The sequence below is a fragment of the Rhinoraja longicauda genome, chromosome 1 (genome assembly GCF_053455715.1).
Source record: "Rhinoraja longicauda isolate Sanriku21f chromosome 1, sRhiLon1.1, whole genome shotgun sequence".
Lineage (NCBI taxonomy): Eukaryota > Metazoa > Chordata > Chondrichthyes > Rajiformes > Arhynchobatidae > Rhinoraja > Rhinoraja longicauda.
In genome coordinates, this window is record NC_135953.1 from 78,460,892 (window position 1) to 78,481,434 (window position 20,543).

The following is a 20,543-nucleotide window of genomic DNA, read 5'->3' on the forward strand; positions in this document are numbered from 1 at the left end:
CCGTCACGTAACGAGGGGGCTGACCCAAGGAGTGGCCTGATCCGCCACAGGACCCCCCCCAAGAACTGGAGGTACAAAACGGACAGGAGGGCGCACGAGGCGACCAGCCCGGGTGCGCACCATGACCGGCGCAGGGACCGGCGACTGACCGACAGGTGGAGGGGTCGTAGCAGACACTGGAGGGGGTAGCTTGGACGGGGGGCGACCGCGCGGGCGGGGCTGTGCAACCGGCACTGGCCGATCAATGTCCACGTGTGCCGGCTTCAGCCGTGCGACCGAAACAGTCTCTCTGCGACCCCCCATGTCCAGAACGAATGTGGCCGAGCCGTGTTGCAGGACCCGGAAGGGGCCCTCGTACGGCCGCTGGAGAAGTGATCGGTGTGCGTCCCTGCGCAGGAACACAAACTGGCAGTCCTCCAGAGCGGCAGGGACGTGTGGCTGGAATGTCCCATGACGTGACGTGGGCACAGGTGCCAGCCTGCCCACCGTCTGCCGAAGACGTTGCAGGGCGTCAGAAGGCTGCTCCACTCGACCCTGCGCTGGTGGGATGAACTCCCCGGGAACCGTCAAGGGGGCCCCGTACACCAACTCGGCGGAGGAGGAGGCCAAGTCCTCCTTGGGTGCGGTGCGGATCCCCAGCAAAACCCACGGCAGGGCGTCCACCCAGTCTGGGCCCGTGAGCCGAGCCTTCAGGGCAGCTTTCAGCTGGCGGTGAAAGCGTTCCACCAACCCGTTCGACTGTGGATGGTACGCCGTAGTGTGGTGTAGGCTGACACCCAAGAGTCTTGCCATGGCCGACCACAGTTCCGAAGTGAACTGTGGCCCCCGGTCGGATGTAATGTCCAGTGGCACCCCGAACCGGGCGATCCAGTGCGCCGCCAAGGCCCGCGCGCAGGTGGCCGTCGAGGTGTCTGCCAGCGGAATGGCCTCCGGCCACCGCGTGAAGCGATCTACCACAGTGAAGAGGTGGGTCATGCCCCGGGACGGCGGCAGCGGCCCCACGATGTCCACATGAATGTGGTCGAAGCGCTGCCGAGGGACACGAAACTCTTGCAGAGGCGCACGCACGTGTCGCTGGATTTTTGAAGTTTGGCACGGGATGCAGGTGCGTGCCCAGTGTGCGACCTGCTTACGCAGCCCGTGCCACATGAAACGGGAGGATACAAGGGCCACCGTCGCCTGAATGGAGGGGTGAGACAGCCCATGGAGCACCTCGAATACCCTGCGACGCCAGACGACAGGGACGATGGGCCGCGGCAGGCCAGTGGAGGTGTCGCACAACAGTGTTGTATCCCCGGGGCCACAGACAATGTCCTCCAGCTGCAGGCCGGACACGGCTGTACGATAGGCGGCCATCTCCTCGTCCCCCAGCTGTGCGGCTGCTAGGGCGGAATAGTCGATCCCCCCGGCCATTTGTAGGACGGCGTGGATCGCGGGTCTAGACAGGGCGTCGGCCACCCTGTTGTTTTTTCCCTCCACGAACCGAATTGAGGTGGTGTATTCCGACACATAAGCCAATTGTCTCTGTTGCCGCGCAGACCACGGATCCGAAACCTTGGCGAACGCAAAGGTGAGTGGCTTGTGGTCTGTGAACGCGGTGAAGGGTCTCCCCTCTAGGAAGTACCGAAAGTGGCGTACCGCGAGGTAGAGGGCGAGGAGCTCCCGGTCGAACGCGCTGTAATGCCGTTGGGCCCCGCTGAGGTGCCTGCTAAAGAAGGCGAGTGGCCGCCAACACCCATCGATGTGCTGCTCTAGCACCGCGCCGACCGCCACCTCAGAAGCGTCCACGGTCAGGGCGGTTGGGGCATCCTCCTTAGGATGGACGAGCATCGTGGCCCTGGCAAGGGCCTCCTTAGCCTGCTCAAACGCTGCTCCTGCTTCGTCGTCCCACTCGACCTCCTTGCGGCGACCAGCCATGAGGTGGAAGAGTGGGCGCATAGTTCTGGCCACCGACGGCAGGAAGCGGTGATAGAACGAGACCATCCCAACGAATTCCTGCAGGCCCTTGACAGTGGTCGGTCGGGGGAAACGGCGGACAGCTTCGACCCTGTCCGGAAGAGGTACCACCCCTTGTGGGGTCACCCGATGGCCGAGGAAATTGATGGCCGTCACCCCAAAACGGCACTTGGAAGTATTGATTGACAACCCGTACTCGCTGAGGCGTTTACACAGCTGGCGGAGGTGGGTGCAGTGCTCCTGCCTCGAGCGGCTGGCCACGAGTACGTCGTCCAAGTACACAAAGACGAATTCCAGGCCACGGCACACACAGTCCATAAGCCGTTGGAAGGCCTGTGCGGCGTTCTTCAACCCGAACGGCATCCGTAGGAACTCGAATAGGCTGAAAGGGGTGATGATGGCAGTCTTGGGGATGTCATCGGGGTGGACCGGGATTTGATTATATCCACGCACAAGGTCCACCTTGGAGAACACGGATGCTCCGGCCAGGTGGGCATTAAAGTCCTGGATGTGCGTCATTTAAGCGCCGATAGTCCCCGCACGGTCGCCAACCCCCGTCCGCCTTGGGGACCAAGTGGAGTGGTGACGCCCACGGGCTATCGGAAGGGCGCACGATGCCCATTGACTCCATCTGACGAAACTCCTCTCGAGCTAGACGGAGCTTGTCTGGAGCGAGACGCCGCGCTCGGGCATGCACGGGTGGCCCGGTGGTGGGGATGTGATGTTGCACCCCGTGCTTGAGAGCGGAGGAGAAGTGAGTTTCCACAATGTCCGGGAAGTCCGCCAGGATGCGCGCGTACGTCGCATCCACGGACGATAGGTGTTCGACGTTGGGGGAGACCGGCCTCAGCGTGCTGGAGTGCACCAGGCGCTGCCGCCTGACATCCACGAGCATGGAATGCGCCCGCAGGAAGTCGGCGCCCAGCAGCGGCTGGGAAACATCGGCAATGATGAACCGCCACGTGAACCAGCTGTCGCCGAAGTTAAGGGCGAGCTGGCAGACCCCGTAAGTGTTGATGGGGCTACCGTTCGCCGCAGTGAGGAGGGGGCCGCGTTTGCCCGTATGGATATCGGCGGTGGAAGGAGGTAGGACGCTCACCTCTGCTCCAGTGTCGACGAGGAACCGACCCCCGGTGCGGCGATCCCGGGCGAACACACGATGGATCTGGCCGGCCGCCGAAGGGATCACTGACGGCCGGCCCTTGCGTTTCCCGGAAAGGCACAGGGTAGGCGACATTGCTTGGCGTTCGGTCCCCAACGACGGTGATAATAGCACCAGCCGCCTTTGCTGGTGTCCGGTGGTGGTGCAGACTGGGATGCCCACCAGCGACCTCCGGTGGTCTCCAGCGGTATTGGAGGTGGTGCTGCTTGGGCCGACCACCAGCGACCTCTGGTGGCGTCTGGCTGAATTGTCGGCGGGCCGTGCGAGAAGGGCGTGCCGGCACCGGGGTGCCCGATGGCGGCCGGATTTCGCCGCGGGGGTCGCCCTGAAACGGGGTCGACGGCGGCCCCAGCTTGCTGTTGGCCTTCCGACGCCGCGGAAAAGACGGCTAGGGCTGCCAGGTCCTCCCGACGGGACATCCAGATTTGATCAGTGCGCTCGCCCAGCCGCTGCGTGTCGGTGAAGGGGTCCTCAGCGAACTGAGAACGGAGGTCGACCGGGAGCTGCCGCAGGTAGGCCTGCTTGAATAAGAAACAGGGCGGGTGGTTGCCCATAAGGGCAAGCATGTCCTCCAGAAGGGCCGACGGCCGTCGGTCCCCGAGCCCCCCCTGGCTCATAATGCGAGTTGCCCTCTCGGCGTCGCTGAGGCCGAACCTCCTGATAAGGAGTTCTTTAAGGCCCTTATATTTGTCATCCGCGGGGGGGTCATTAAGGTAAGGCTTTACTCGCCTTGCTGTCGCCTGGTCCAGGGCGCCGACGACATAAAAGTACTTCGTCAAGTCGACGGTTACCCCTCGCACAGCAAACTGTGCCTCTGCCTGCTGAAACCAGACCTCAGGCTCTTCGGTCCACAGGGTCGGGAGTTTGAGGGAGACGGCCTCGAGGTCGGCAGGACCGAGGGTGGCAGGACCGGGTTGCACGAGGTCGGCAGGACCGGGTTGCACATTATCGTTTGACATCACTACGTGTGATGTCCGTCGAGGTCACCAATGTAGTGGCCTGGCGGAGGCCAGAGAAAAGGCAAGACGCCAGGCAGTGTTTAGTAAGATTCTTTTATTAGGCTGTGAGCTCCTGCCCACAGCGTAGTTCTCCTAGGGATAAGATACGCCTTCCCTTGGTCTGGCTTTTAACCCCTTTCGCCTGTCCGTCACGTAACGAGGGGGCTGACCCAAGGAGTGGCCTGATCCGCCACAAGTACATATATAATTTACAATTAATGAATTAATTGACATTGCTCCGCGATGCATTTACCTTTCAAAATCTGGATGCAGTAACATTCAACAGGCGTTCACATGGAAGGAAACAAATGATAGGTGGATATTCCAGAAAAGTAAGCTTCAGCTGTTTAAAAAAAAGCCTCTTTAAAGATTGTGAGCAGTAATGCAATGCTCACAATCAATGGGAAATGAATGCATTGAAAGCTGCTTCATCGTGCCACTCTGTTTCAGCATACTTCTCTTTGGATACTCAGTTTTATTTTTATCGGCATCCAATGTGAATCCACACTCAATTGCTCTTTCCTGTTTCCAAGGCAACTGATCATCCACAACAATGCCACCCAGCAGCATTGGCATAAAAAAGATGAGAAACCTCAGAAGTCTAGCTATCACAGCTGCTCCACAATCATTCCAGGGCGTTTTAGTGGATGACCTCCTAAATCTTTAGGTGATCCATGCGCTTATTCATGCACAGTTGTTTTTCTGTGTTACAGAGATAACGAGAGAGTAGATAATCCTGGCAGGCCTGACTTATCTGTCTGCCACTCCTGCTCTGCCTTGGTATATACAGGATGTGTTCACTCTCTGAACTGTGGCTTTAACATAGTTTGATGGTCACACAAACAGAACCCAGCTGGAAAAAAAAATCCTAGCAGTACCAGTGAGACAATGACCTGATCACCATGAACTTCGAAGGGCTTGAGATGATAGCAGTTTTAGTGGTGATTGTGCTATTTGTTAAAGTATTGGAACGGTTTGGTCTGCTGGAAGCAACTGTTGAAGGTAAGAGACATATTGTCTTGGAATTGCTACGTTTATTTGAGAAGATGCCGCAGCAAACTTTGCAGTGAATGTGTGGCTGTTGTATGAGAGCATTTAATTTCTCTGAATCCCAGTGTTAGATCACTGAGTTTTGTCGTGATAATTAATGCAGTGAAAATTTAACTGGGACAACTTTTTTTCCCTTAGTGATTTTGTAATACTTTGCTTTGTGCACTTTCTTCCTTTCGTTCCTGAGAAAGTAAAGTAAAAATAAAATCATTGTATTTTATGAATCATTTTTGTTGAAACTGTGTTGTAGGTAACAAAACAGTCAAAACAGTGTAACAAAACCAGCCTTTCTGTCACCTGTAGGTTACCTGCTTCATGCTTATTTAAAAGCAAATAGCAAATGTTGCAAAGACAAAGACTAGTTTACATGGCATGCTTTCTCCTGGACATGATCATGCAAAACCTATTTTCAGGCTAATACTAGCCTTTGACACTGTCTTCAAGTTCTTTCTTGTGCTCCATTACCATGGGCTTTGAATCATTAAAGTCAAACAATTAAAAATATTACTCACAGTTTATATTAAACACAGTTTTTTTTATAACATTTAAAATTTCCATGCTATTCATAAGAAAACTGAATTTTTATTTTTGTTTTCTACAAAGAAGGGCTATTATTATGGCAATTATACATACTCCAGTGTAATAAGATGATAGTGTTATTTGTGTGGAAAGTGTTTTGTTCAGATGTCTGTTCAGACAGATACGTATTGAATGTTATGAGGATGTATTGTGTGGAAACCTTTACATGGTCTGTACTGTGAATTTTGACATCTGGTTATTATTAATCAAGCAAAGTGAGCTACAAAATCCGTCAGTGGATAAATAGCGCCCAGCTGCGTGTATGTATCACTTATTTGTTATCACAGGATTTTCATTGTTCATCGTAGCTCTTCTAAAGTGCTCTCAGAACTTCAGCTAATTCAGGGGAAAAAAATCTAGGCAAAACAAATACGCACAAAGCTAGTACAATTTATGTAAATTCTAATAAATATTTACAGAATTTTATTTCAATAGGTTATGCTGTAATATATTATCTAGTTTAACCTTTATGATATTATTCATTAGTCAATTACTGGCATAGAACTGATTTCATAGTTTGTTGTTGTCCACGGTCACCCAAAAAGGGAAAGGTGTATCTCCATCTGAACATTGCTGGACTAGGAGGTTGTTCGGCTGAACCATGTGACTTCATTCCGATTGTGTTTGCCACACTTTGTTATGTTTCACTGGAATTATGATAACTTCATTTTCCGTCCTTGGGTGTTTGCCTGCTGGAAAACAGAGCTAAGATTAGTATAGGTCTGCTCAGACATCACAATGGTGGGTTGGAAATTCATAATCATTACTGCACATCATGCCAGCAGCAGTCTGGAACAATCATGTTGCCTGGTCACAAAAACTTCCTCACAATGTGAATTGAATCACAGATGATAAGCTGAAGGGCAACCCTGAGACATTACAAACGATACTTCTACTTTGAAATAGTTAGTTACATATCTCTAGATTTAACAAACAAAATGTATTCACCAACAATTGTTAAGCAATGCCTCTTTGACAACACTCCGCAAATTAATGTAGGAAAATAACTGCAGATACGGGTACAAATCGAAGGTATCACAAAATGCTGGAGTAACTCAGCAGGTCAGGCAGCATCTAGGAGAGAGCGAATGGGTGGCGTTTTGGGTCGAGACCTTTCTTCAGACTCATAGTACTCGATTTGGAATACCTAATATAGAATGGTAATAAGCAGTGTAATTTTATTTCAATTCTTGTATAATTCAATATTGCTTTTTAGTAACTGTATTTGTAGACTGAATGGCAGTGAAATCCTTCCAGAAAAAATATTTCCATGAAGAAACACAGTGGCAGTCCAAACTTTCATGTGTGCTTACATTAAAGTGAGTTCCTTTATAAACTGCAGATCACTTTTGAGTGAATATATTGTGAGAACGCTGTTGGAAATGTGAAATGTAAAATGTTATTCTGTGCAGCACAGCTGCAATCTTTTTGACTTTGTGAAATACGTCACCTCGACAGAGCTGAAACATTGAATTGATAATTACAATTTCTTTAGACCATTTGTGAAACCTGAGGCCAATCGATGGTACAAATTGTCAAAAATAACTTGTGTTGGAAAATACCTAACTGAAATTGTATTAAGAACACGTTTCAACAAATAACATTGCTGTCATTTAATAATGAATGGGATTGGCAACATTTTTGAGAGGTTCATGCTGTACCTAATGGAACAAATCTATATTTATAAAAGACATATTTAGTACTTTTATAGTTCTAGAATATACATTCTAGTACTTTTATAATACACATATTTTGTTACAATGATATGTAACCAATCGCAGTCATATACTAGAACATGAAAAATGTTCATCGTGTTCAGGTATTCAGCACATATTTGATTCTTTGTCACTCAACTTTCAAGGCAATTGTAACAAGCTAACATTTCACATTGATAATTAATTTTCTGGTCAATAATTAAGAAAGTGTCATTGTTTTTTTAGAATCATTGTTTAATGAAAAAGTGCTTGGAAGGGTTGCTTTACATGCACACAAAATTATAACTTAAAGTCAGAACATAGCTAACTTTAGACATTCAGTTCTATTGTCTGATTTTGCACTTCTGACACAACAAAGGAAATCATTTTTCAACAAGTCCATGCCCCTTTAACAGCAGTTCAGGTACAAATGGTATAATTTTGTTTAATCATAAATCAAAATCATTTGCCAAGCTCCAAAATGTTCCCCAGTAGATTCTACACAGTTTCTATGATACAATACGATAAAACTTTATTCATCCCCAGAGGGTAATTGGTCTGCCAACGGTCACAACACACAAGATACACAAAAACTTGAAATTAAAAGTGAAAACAAAAAGAGAAAGTCAAGCGACTGTTGTCTGGTTGCCGTGTGCACAGCGCCTTCACCGGAAGAAATGAACAAACAAACAAACACAGACTTATCCCCTGGGCAGAGGATCCTAAACTAAAGTGTCCCCCCCCTCCTCCCCTACACCGGATCCCCCTTTGTTTTCCCACCATCCCTCACGATGGCCCCCCCACGACGGGTCCCCAGTGGTCCCCTCCCTCCTCACGCTCATCGACCGCGACGCCCCACCACCACCGAGGCTCCCGTTGCCGCCAAGGCCCACGTTCCCGCCGAGGCTCCCGCACCTGCTGCCGCTGCCGAGCCTCCCGCTGCTGCCGCCGGCCGAGGCTCCCATCGCCGCAACCGCTGAGGCTCCTTTGGCCCAGACAGGCCTTGCCGTCCGGCTTTACGGCAGTCCCCTGGGGCTGTGGGGTGAGCTGGGCCTTCCGGTCATCAATCGTCGGCACCATTCTATTATGTTTCTTTAATAATAAAACATGAATTCCTGTGTTAAGCCTCTGTAAGCTTCTGATTTTCCTATTGAAGCATGTGGGAGTGATCTCTAAACTTACAAGCCGTTTCTGACAGGAGACTTTTAATCAAAAAAAATTACACCAGATTAGAGTGTTCCAGTTCTGCGTGTGTGATTAGATAATTGAATATTTAGTCAAATTAATTCTTAACCTTCCAGCAGATTTTCAAGCACCTTTTTCCTTGCTAGGAAATGAAAGGTGGGACAATTTGAGCTATATTGTTATAGGCACCAGTTGGAATTTTTCAGGTCCATCAGTAATTGATTGAGTAGGTGGTTTAAAATTGCAAGTCATGAACTAAAGTTAGTTGCAGGTCGCAGGTTGCAATTTTCAGGTCCATTTATACCTGATAATGAAGAGTCGATTGAAGATCCACTGGGGAATACAGAAATTTGTGCACAAAAATGCTCAGGCTACTGTGATTCAGTCCCATTGGCGGAGTAGAAGGGCAGAACAAATTAAAACCCTCTGACCTGCTGCCTAGCTGTCTCACCGGCAGGCCAGAGCCAGTCTACTTCCTGCATGCAGGCAAATGTTGGGATGCAACTGGGCATTAACTCCTGCACCATCCTGGAAAAGTCTACTCCTAAACCCAGCCTCAAACACAATACTCGGCCGAACATGAATAATCCCCAAAACCTGCAATACCAATTCAGTTGTGCGCCACCACCATGACCTTCCAGCGTACCGTTTGGTGGACTGAAATTTCCAAGGCATAACCTCTTGACTCTCAATGTATTGCTGCACATGCAGGTGGCACGTTTTCATTCTTCTAATTACTACTTTGTATATGGTTTGTGTCTCGTTTGCCAATAGTTGCATTGACATGTTGTTAGGATTTTATACATCTCCACGTTTGCGGATGACACAAAGCTGGATGGCAGTGTGAGGTGCAAGGAGGATGCTACGAGACTACAGGGTGACTTGGATAGGTTGGGTGAGTGGGCAGATGCATGGCATGGATTTACGAAGATGGATTTACGAAGGGAAAATCTTACTTGACTAATCTTCTTTTGAGGCTGTAAAAAGCAAAATGGACAAGGGAGAACCAGTGGATGTCATGTACCTGGACTTTTTGAAAGTCTTTGATAAGATCCCACACAGGAGATTAGTGGGCAAAATAAAAGCACATGGTATTTGGGGTAGGGTATTGACATGAATAGAAAATTGGTTGGCAGACAGGAAACAAAGAGTAAGGTTTAACGGGTCTCTTTCAGAATGTCAGGCAATGACTAGTGGGATGCTGCAAGGCTCGGTGCTTGGACCGCAGCTATTTATAATGTACATTAATGATTTAGATGAAGGAATTAAAAGTAACATTAGCAAATTTCCAGATGACACAAAGCTGGGTGACAATGTGAACTGTGAAGAGGCAGATGCCATATAATGTGGATAAATGTGATGTTATCCACTTTGGTGGCAAGAACAGGAAGGCAGATTATTATCTGAATGGTCTCAGGTTAGGAAAAGGGAAAGTACAACAAGACCTGGGTGTCCTTGTATATCAGTCACTGAAAGTAAGCCTGCAGGTATAGCAGGCAGAAAGCTAATGGCATGTTGTCCTTTGTTGCAAGAGGATTTGAGTACAGGAGCAAAGAGGTCTTTCTGCAGTCGTACAGGCCCTGGTGAGACCACAACTGGAGTATTGTGTGCAGTTTTGGTCTCCTAATTTGAGGAAGGACATCCTTGCTATTGAGGGAGTTGACTGGGCTTGTATTCATTGGAAGGATGTGAGGGGATCTTATAGAAACATATTAAATTTCTTAAAGGATTGGACAGGCTGGATGCAGGAAAAAAATTCCTGATGTTGCAGGAGTCCAGAACCAGAGGTCACAGTTTAAGAATAAGGAGTGGGCCATTTAGGACTGAGATGAGGAAAAACGTTTTCACCCCGAGAGTTGTGAATCTGTGGAATTCTCTGCCACAGAAGGCAGTGGATTTAGCACTTGGTGCTAAAGGAATCAAGGGATACGGGGAAAAGGCAGGAATAGGGTACAGATTTTAGATGATCAGCCATGATCATATTGAATGGCGGTGCTGTCTCGAAGGGTCGAATGGCCTACTCCTGCATCTATTTTTCTGTTTCTATACCTGCATTTCATAGCTGACCCACTGTATTTTCTGCACAATTGATTTATAACCGTATGGCCGAGAACTGGACGTCTCATGGGGAACTGCTCTCCCCTGTTACATCCCCCCCCCCCCCCCCCCCCCCCGCTCCCTCTCACCCCCAGTCTCACCACAGTTTGTGTAAATCACTTAAATGTAGCCTTGCTCTGGAGTTTTGTGCATTATCTAACTGTCAGCCTTAGGTCATTGATTGCACTTCAGTCTCTGAGTCGGAAGGTCATGTCCAATTCAGGCAACCTGGAGCACAAAATCAAGTTTGAGGAATAACTGCACTGATGGAAGTGATGCCGACCAATAGGGAGTTTAAACCAATGCCCCACTCACTCTCAGATGGATTGAAACGATCCACCTGTCCTACTCAAAGAGGAGTACAGGAGTTCTTATTGTGACATTGTAAATGCATACTGACAGCCACTGTCTGTCAGTAAATGCATACTGACAGCTACTGACTGTAAATGCATACTGACAGCCACATCGTCAGAACCGATTGAGCCCATTATCTGCTTATTACTTATTGGGATGTGCAATATGCATATGAATTACATTTGAAAAGGACTTCATTGACTATAAAGATTTGGTAGTTGGTCATTTTATGTGACACATGACAGCAATATTTGTTATCTGCCTTTTCTCTGTAGCAGTAATTGCCATAATGCTATATTCTACACTCTGGTAATGTTCTCCTTGCACTACCTGTTGTGCTTGAGTATAACTTGATCGTACTCGTTCATATATGGTGTATATATGGACAGCACGCAAACAAAAATTGTCACTGTATCTCGATACTTGTGATGGTAATAAACCAATACCAAGTATATTTTCTTTAGAACCCATTTTTAAAATTTCCTCCATTATGCATAATATTGTGAATACAAATGTTATTTACAAAGGTAGTATTTGCACTGTCTTTTATAGGATTTCATAGAATCATAGAGTCATATAAGTGTACAGTGCAGAAACTACTATATCTTCGCTATCTCCAATTAGGGTTAGCCATCCGCTGAATCTAAAACAGAGAGAGAGAGAGAGAGAGAGAGAGAGAGAGAGAGAGAGAGAGAGAGAGAGAGAGAGAGAGAGAGGGAGAGAGGGAGAGAGGGAGAGAGGGAGGGAGGGAGGGAGGGAGGGGGGGAGAGGGGGAGAGGGGGAGAGGGGGAGAGGGGGAGAGGGGGAGAGGGGGAGAGGGGGAGAGAGAGAGAGAGAGAGAGAGAGAGATCGGGACTGAAGCTGCCTCATTCTTCCGTGACCAGTGGCCGCGTCGACAGCCTCTCACCGGGGGCAGTCTCTCCTCACACCACCCTGCTTGCTGCTCTTGCTTCCAGCCGACGCCTCCAGGCGAGCCTCAGGCTTCCAGCCGACGCCTCCAGGCGAGCCCCAGGCTTCCAGCCGATGCCTCCAGGCGAGCCCCAGGCTTCCAGCCGCGCCTCCAGGCGAGCCCCAGGCCTCCAGTCGACACCTCCAGGCGAGCCCCAGGCTTCCAGCCGACGCCTCTAGGTGATGCCCAAGAACGGACAACTCGGCCCGAGGCCCCGACACGAGCGGGCGTTGGACTCCGGATACCAGTCTACGGCTTTTCAAGGCCGTCTTTTCGAGGCCGTCTTTTCGAGGCCGAGTCTTTTCAAGGCACGCGGCAGCAGCCTCGCCTGGCCTTCCCACCCTTTCCCTTTTTTCCCTTAAAAATATTTGCTGTTTTTACCTGTTTTTAGCTGTTTTTAGCAGTATTTAGCTGTATTTATCTGCATTTACCTGTTTTTAGCTGTATTTAACTGTATTTAGCTGTCTTCAACACATGTCAAGGCAAGGAAACGAACCGGTGGTGGCGGTTGTTTCTCTTCTGAGTCTTATTTAGTTTCATCTTTTATCGGGACTTTTTAACCTTGAAAATTTTCCCAAACCTCAGTGCCCAGAAAACATACATAAATGTGTTTCGTGGAAATGGGTTGCAAAACTATCAGCAATAAATATGGTATCAAAATCGCTGTTATAAATTGCCGTAGTATAAAAGGAAAATCTGCTGCTATAAATTCATTCATTGAAATTGAAAAAACAGATATCCTTATCGGGTCCGAATCTTGGCTAGACCCAACAATCAAATCTGCTGAGATTTTCCCTCCTCATTTCCAAATTTTTAGAAAGGACAGAAACTCGCACGGAGGTGATGTATTCATCGAAGTAAACAATACCATTTCTTGTTTTGAAAGAACTGACTTAGACAGCGACTCTGAGCAAATCTGGTGTCAAACTACGCTCCAGGGTCAGTCGTTACAGATCGGAAGCTTTTACCGACTGCCTGACACGAAATCTGTGTCTCTTTTACATCGTAAATCAAACATCTCCAAAATTAGCGCCTCGTTACGCTCTCCACTTATCATCCGGGGGGGGGGGGGGGATTTCAATGTCCCCGGTGTAGATTGGTCTAACGGCACACAAAGCAAACCAAAGGGAACTCTTCAGGAAGCCCTGGCTGACCTTATTCTGGAAAATCACCTGTCCCAAAAAGTTACTTTCCCTACCAGACGAGATGATGCAAGTGGCACTGAAAATACTTTAGATTTATTGTTGACTTCGCATCCAGACTTAATTTCGGAGGTTTCATCGTGTGCTGGAATCAGCGATCACTTTATTATTCAAGCAAAACTACACACAAAGATTAAAGTTCCTTCAAAACCACCGCGTAAAATTTCCCTCTGGAGAAAAGTGAACAGTGAAGAATTTAAAGACTTGGCAGAAAAACTGACAAAAGATTTCTTTAACCTGCATCCAGATAAAAGAACCATAAAGGACAACTGGGTGTGGCTGAAAGACTCTTTAAATGACATTGTTGTTAATCATGTTCCTCAAAAACTCATTACGGGCCGTATGTGCCCTCCTTGGTTTTCGGCAAAACTGAAACGTCTCTGCAGTAAGAAAGAGAAGTTTTATATCCATGCCCAAAAAAGGGGTACAAAACTGGATTGGGACAATTTTACTAGAGTATGAAAGCAAGTTGATCGCGCTATTAGGAGCACTCATAGACAACATGTTTCTTCCATTCTTGAGGGGGAGCAACCCAAGGCGTTTTGGAGATATGTGAAATCTAGACGGACAGACAACACTGGTGTCCAGATGCTTAAAGTGAACAACTGTCTGATCACTGGGGACCAGTCGAAGGCAGAAGCTCTTGCAAACCAATTTCAACACGTTTTCATCCGGGCAGATACGGAGCCTTCATCATTCCCAGATCTACCGCCCAGCCCATATGCTGATATGCCTGCTTTTAAAATTGAGCTTGAAGGTGTAAAGAAGTTACTGCTCAACATCAATACAACAAAAGTTATTGGACCTGACCAAATACAGAATCAAGCTCTTAAGATCGCGGCTGAAGAACTGGCTCCTGATTTGCAGTTCATTTTCCAACAGTCACTTGACTCAGGTGATGTTCCGCTGGATTGGAGGAAGGCTAACATCACTCCTCTCTTTAAGAAGGGTTCAACCACCAACCTGGCTAATTATCGTCCTGTTTCATTAACAAGCACTTGCTGCAAACTACTGGAGCATATAATCGATAGTAATCTGATGAGACACCTTAGCAAACATAGCATACTTGCTGACAACCAACATGCATTTTGGAGGCATAGATCATGCAAGTCTCAGCTTATCCTGACAACAAATGACCTGGCCAAGAACCTTGACAGCTATGTCGTCACAGATTTAGTAGTCCTAGACTTTTCTAAAGCATTTGATGTCATCCTACACCAGCGACTGCTTCGGAAGCTTGACTTCTACGGTGTTCGTTCCAACACGAAACAATGGATTTCCAGTTTTCTGACAAAACGTCTTCAGCGTGTGTGTGTGTGTGAATGGAAAAAACTCTGATTGGCATCCAGTGTTAAGTGGCACACCTCAGGACACAGTACAAGGCCCTCATCTGTTTTTGCTTTACATTAATGACATCCATGAAAAAGTCACAAGCACGACCAGACTATTCGCTGATGATTGTTTGCTGTACTGTCCAATTAAGTCAGCTGATGATAAAGATGCTCTCCAAAAAGATCTCGATACTATGGTTGAGTGGTAACAACAATGGGGGATGCAGTTCAATCCTTCCAAATGTGAAACCATGTGTGTCACCAGGAGGAGGAAACCAGGCGAAACATCATATAATATCATTGGTGCCACCATTGAAGAATCCAAACAGACCAAGTATCTTGGCATCAAATTACAGAACGATCTATGTTGGAATGGTCAGACTCATCATGCAACGGTGAAAGCAACAGGTGTCCTAAATTTTCTGAGACGCAACTTTTATCATTGTTCAACTTCTATCAAGGAGAAGTTATACTTCACCCTTGTTTGACCACATTTAGACTCTGCAGTTGCAGCATGGGATCCATACACAATTACAAACATTTCTTCCATCGAACGTGTCCAAAGACAGGCAGCTCATTTTGTTACAAATACTATGAGAGAGAAGCGAGTGTTACCGAACTTCTAAATTCATTGGGGTGGAACACTCTCCAAGACAGATGTAAAGCCCACCGTTTGACCTGTTTTTGCAAAATGTTAAATGGTCAGCTCGACATAGATGACCACATCTACACCAAACCCAAACCTATCAGGGGCAGACGAGGGCATTCGATTCAATTTGAGATACCAGCTACCAAGACAGATGTGTATAGCAATTCATTCTTCCCTCGCACAATTAAAGCATGGAATCGTCTTCACCCTACTATAGTTATTCAACCAGACGCAACTAAATTTAAGGCAGATCTTCTCCAAGAAGCCCTTCTTGCTTAAGTCCATACTCTGCCACCTCCAGTTTAAATTCCATTTGGAATATTTTGGAGGACAAAGAGCCAAGAACCTAGAACCAAGAACCAAGAGAGCTACAGAATATTGCAAAAAAATGTGAAAAGGAAAAGTGATCTTCCTTTTACTTTGACCGAAGTTGGTCTGTGAATTGGATGTCAGTGGTATTGACAAGATAGTTTGCATTGTTAGTTGCCTGAGAAGCCTTCAGTTCATTATGGTGGTGTGGAACTGCAGTCACATTCAGGCCAGATCAGATTAAACTACAGGGCATTAGGGACTAACTGTGGTTGCTTTGTCTATGAACAATTTGGTAGAGTCTGCAGACATCTCTTTTGCTTCAAAACCCTTCATAAAACTTGCCTCTTTATCCAAACATTTGATCAATTACCCTAATAGCTGCTTTTTTGAAGTTATATTTTGCCTGATTACCCTCCTGTAAAGTACCATGATATATTTTGTTTTCTAATGTAACATTTTAAATAAAAGGTTTTGTTGATGCAGGTTGCCAGAAATCTATTTGACTTTAATAGTATAATATAAATAAGTAAAACATGGTTAAGAAAAAGGAACTTTTATATAAATACAGCGATCAGCCGTTCAGGTTTGTGTAAATGAAGCCGCAAATGTCTAACATTAAAATTAATTATTGATATGTAATTGTGAATTCTGATACTATTACAAATTATAGCATCTGAGGTAAGTGTCATCAATTATGCATCGGTATTTGATGCTCTATGTGATTTATGATGCGGCAGGAAAATCTTTGCCCCCTAAATTATTTGCTGGCTCTCAGAGCATTCCAGTTCCCCCCAATTATTTCCATCTCACCCATTCTCTTTCGAATGCCCATTAACTCCATCCTAATTTTCCTGCTGATTCACAACAAGGGAGGCGCAGTGGCTCAGCTTGTGGAGCTGCTGCCTCAGAGTGCCAGAGACCTGGGTTCGATCCTAACTTAGGTACTGTCTGTTTGGAGTTTGCACGTTCTCCCTGTGACCATGTGGGTTTCCTTCAAGGGCTCCAGTTTCCTCCCAAAGGTTTGTAGGTTAATTGGCTCTTAGTCTGTAGGAAGTTGAAGCAAAAGCAGGAAGACATGGGCCGTAGGGCCTGTTCCCATGCTGTATCACTAAACTAAACTACTAAACTTTCCCTTGCAATCGCAGGAGATGCACACCACCTCCCCAGGTATTTCCCCTGCAACCGCAGGAGGCATCATCTGTCCCTATGACGATACGATACGATAAAACTTTATTCATCCCCGGAGGGAAATTGGTCTGCCAACAGTCACAACACACAAGGTACACGAAAACTTGAAATTAAAAGTGAAAACAAAAAGATAAAGACAAGCGACTGTTGTCTGGCTGCCGTGTACACGGCGCTTCCACCGGAACAAATGAATAAATATACAAACACAGACTTATCCCCTGGGCAGAGGATTCTAAACTAGTGCCTCCCTCTCCCCCACATCGGGTCCCCCTTTGTTTTCCCACCTTCCCTTGCGACGGTCCCCCCACTCCGGGTCCATTGTTCTTCACGGCAGTCCCCCCATGCCGAGTCCCCATTTTCTTCCCCTCCCCCCCCCTCCCCCCTCACGCTCATCGACCATTGATTGCGGGTCGATTGATAGTCGTCGTCCCCCCCCCTCACCCCGCCGCCAAGGCTCCCGTTGCCGCTGAGGTCCCACTGCCGTCGAGGCTCACGCTCCTGCCGCGGCACTCTCTGCCGCCACCGAGAGTACCACCGCCGCCACTGAGACTCCCATCGCCGCAACCGAGGCTCTCCTCGCTGTCATCGCACCTTCGGCCCAGACAGTCCTCGCCGGCCGGCTTCTCCGGTGAGTCGGTCGGTGGCAGCGCGGTTGTTCGGCGGGTAGACCGGCCCCACGCGGCTCCCCGGGACAGTCCCGCCGCGCCTCCTCGACTCCGTCCAAGGACTCCAACAGTCTTTTCCAATGAGGCAGAAGTTTACTTGCACTTTCTCCAACCTCATCTACTTTATCTGCTGTTCCAGTTGTGGACTCCTATATATCGGCGAGACCAAACGCAGGCTCGGCGATCGTTTCGCTGAACACCTCTGCCCAATCTGCCTAAACCTACCTGATTTCCCGGTTGCTAAACACTTTAACTCCCCCTCCCATTCCTACACTGACCTTTCTCTCCTGAGCCTCCTCCAATGTCAGTGAGGCCCAGCGAAAATTGGAGGAACAGCAACTCATATTTTGCTTGGGCAGCTTACACACTAGCAGTGTGAATATTGACTTCTCTAACTTCAAGTAACCCTTGCTACCGTCTCTCCACATCCCTCCCCCTCCCCAGTTCTCCAACCAGTCTGACTGTCCCTGATTACATTTTATCTCTGTTTGCTTTGTTGTTACCTTCTCCTAGCTAACAATGATCTATTCTATTCTACATTTTCCTTGATCTCCGCCCCCTTTGATGTCTCATTCTTACACCTTATACTTCCTTATCTCTGCATCTCCCCCTTCCCCTCCCCTGACTCGCAGTCTGAAGAAGGGTCTCGACTTGAATCGTCACCCATTTCTTCTCTCCAGAGCTAATGAAGATCTGTTCTACATTTTCCTTGATCCCCATTCCCTTTGCCCTGTGTTCACACCTTACACTTCCTTATGTATGTATCTCCTTCTCCCCTGACATCAGTCTGAAGAAGGGTCTCGCAAAGGACTGAATTTAATTCCTTACCAACCGAGCTTACCCCCCCCCCCCCCCTTTGCCCACCCGTCTGTCTTTTCAATAGGACGTATAACCCTGAATATTCAGTTCCTAGCTCTGATCCTCTTGTAGCCATGTCTCTGTAATTCCCACAACATCATGCCTGCCAATCTCTAACTGAGCCCTAAGCTCAAACACAGATCTGCTGTATGATTTTACTGGGGTGTATGCAAAACAAAGGATTTCACAGTACTTAAGTGCATGTGACAATAAAATGTCATTGAATCAATGAATCAATGAATCATTGAAGTTTATTGTGGAACTTTGCATGCCACTAAAGATAGGTGCTGGTCTCTGTAAGGTGTCACTCGTTTGCTATGCAACATGCAAAGCAACAGATGTCCATGCTGCTCGATGAGTTATGTGTCATTGTTAAATAGCCCATAATTACAGCCCCAATATAACTTTAATGTAATTTGATAACACAAGGCAATGGGTACACAGGCTCATATTGTCGTCTCCAGTTCTCTAAATTTATGAGATAACTAAAGGAAGTTATTCTTGTATCACAAAGCAAGGGAAGAATCTATTTACGCTTCGTGTTCTACTTTGATTCAGATCCAACTTGATTTTTGCACTGCTCTGATGAATAGCAACAGGCACTGGAGGTTTGTTTCTTTTAATTAGCAAGTCATTAGGTTGCCCATCTGTTTATTACATCTTAGCAGTAATTGATAGCACTTTGAAGTTTCATAAGTTCCACTGTTTTAATCCAACGACTCAGTTGCAATCACTGTCATGATCACATTACTGTTGTGCATTTTTTAAATGAAAATTCAGTTCACAAAAACTTCCCACAGATTGCAAACATGGCATTGTATTTAATCAATATTAAGATTAGTACCTCTACAAAAAAAAGCAGCTCCAGTTTGAATTCCACAGAGCAGCATTGCTCATCATGTTGGTGCTCAATTCTTCATAGCTCTTTGTTATGCCATTGACAAATTATCGATGTGAATGGAATACAAGCTATATACCAAGTGGCATCAATGATGGCTGCCTCGCCAATGCTCTGTCTCATCTTTTTCCTTCTTTGTTGTTTTTAGTTTGTTGTAAAAAGTATGTTTTAGTTTACTTTTAGTTTTTTATTATGTAGTGGGGGGGGGGAGTGGGGGAAACTCTTTTTGTCTCTTTCCTCGATGGAGATGTGATGTTTTCCGTGTCATTATCTCCATCCGTACTGTGGCCTAACATCGTGGAGTTGGCGGCCTCTTGCTGGGGACCGACTTAGGGAGCTCCAACCCTGGGAGCCTGCAGGACTTAACATCATGGAGCTGGCGATCCCTTTGCCAGGGATCGACCTCGGAGTTCCAACCGCGGGGGCCTGCGGATTTAAACATCGTGGAGCTTTCAGTCCCTGGTTAGGGAACGACTTTGGGAGCTCCAAGCCGCAGGAGCTTCGACCGTCCCGACGCGGGAGCTTCGATCGCCCTGATGAGGGAGCGTCGATCGCCCTGACAAGGGGGCTTTGATTGTCGGCTGCGGGAGCTTCGATCACCCCTACTGCAGATGGTTCGACTGCAAAGACCACGGGAGTAAAAGGAGGAAAGACTTTATTGCCTTCCATCACAGTGAGGAATGTGGGGAATCCACTGTGGTGGATGTTTATGTCAAATTTTATGTAGTTGTGTGTCTTTTTGCTTTTTTGGTATAACTATCTGGCAAATCAAATTCCTCTTAAGTTGCAAAACATACTGGGTTAATAAATTACGATTATGATTATAATTATGATGATGATACTGTAAGCAGCAGTTAGATAATGACAACCCAAAGTCACTGGGTAAGGAAACATCTGTGGAAGGAATGGACAAGAGACGTTTCTATTCCCTCCATAGATGCTGCCTGATCCATTGAGTTCATCCAGCACTTTGTGTTTTGCTCAAGATTCCAGCATCTGCAATTCCTTGTATCTCCACTGAAGAGGAGAATTCAGGAGAATCCATAACTGGAGGATGACATCTGGTGTTGTCTATTTTATACCCGCATCCAAGTGAATTTCTCCACCATTCTGAAACTGTTTGAAACCTTTCAAGTTTTCAGTCGTGACCAGTGAGTTGCCAATGATAAAAGTTACGATATAAGACACCATCTCATGGCATGGCAGCGAAGAAATGGATTAAGATTTCTACAACTGACAACATAACAAGGTTATAGGGAGAAGGCAGGAGGATGGGGTTAGGAGGGAGAGATAGATCAGCCACAGAATGGCCTAATTCCTCTCCTATCACTTATAATCTTATGAACTATGCAGGTCCTTGAAGATGTCCCCCTGCAAAAGAACAAGCTCAGCTGTGGTAACCACATGAAGGATTCT

General features: G+C 47.1%; 1 protein-coding gene across 9 annotated transcripts in view; it reads left to right on the plus strand.

The window, feature by feature from the left end:
- kcnip4a (potassium voltage-gated channel interacting protein 4a) overlaps positions 1 to 20,543 on the plus strand; it is a 742,411-nt gene that overhangs the window by 507,875 nt on the left and 213,993 nt on the right. The window contains exon 1 of one of the 9 annotated variants that reach the window (XM_078400727.1): positions 4,657 to 5,118. The exons of 7 other annotated variants lie outside the window; for them this stretch is intronic. In XM_078400727.1, the coding sequence (XP_078256853.1) occupies positions 5,019 to 5,118 (100 nt within the window). In that variant the 5' untranslated portion in view covers positions 4,657 to 5,018. Of the gene's footprint in view, positions 1 to 4,656; positions 5,119 to 20,543 lie in introns of those variants that run through there. One more of the 9 variants, XM_078400682.1, reaches the window with a different exon arrangement.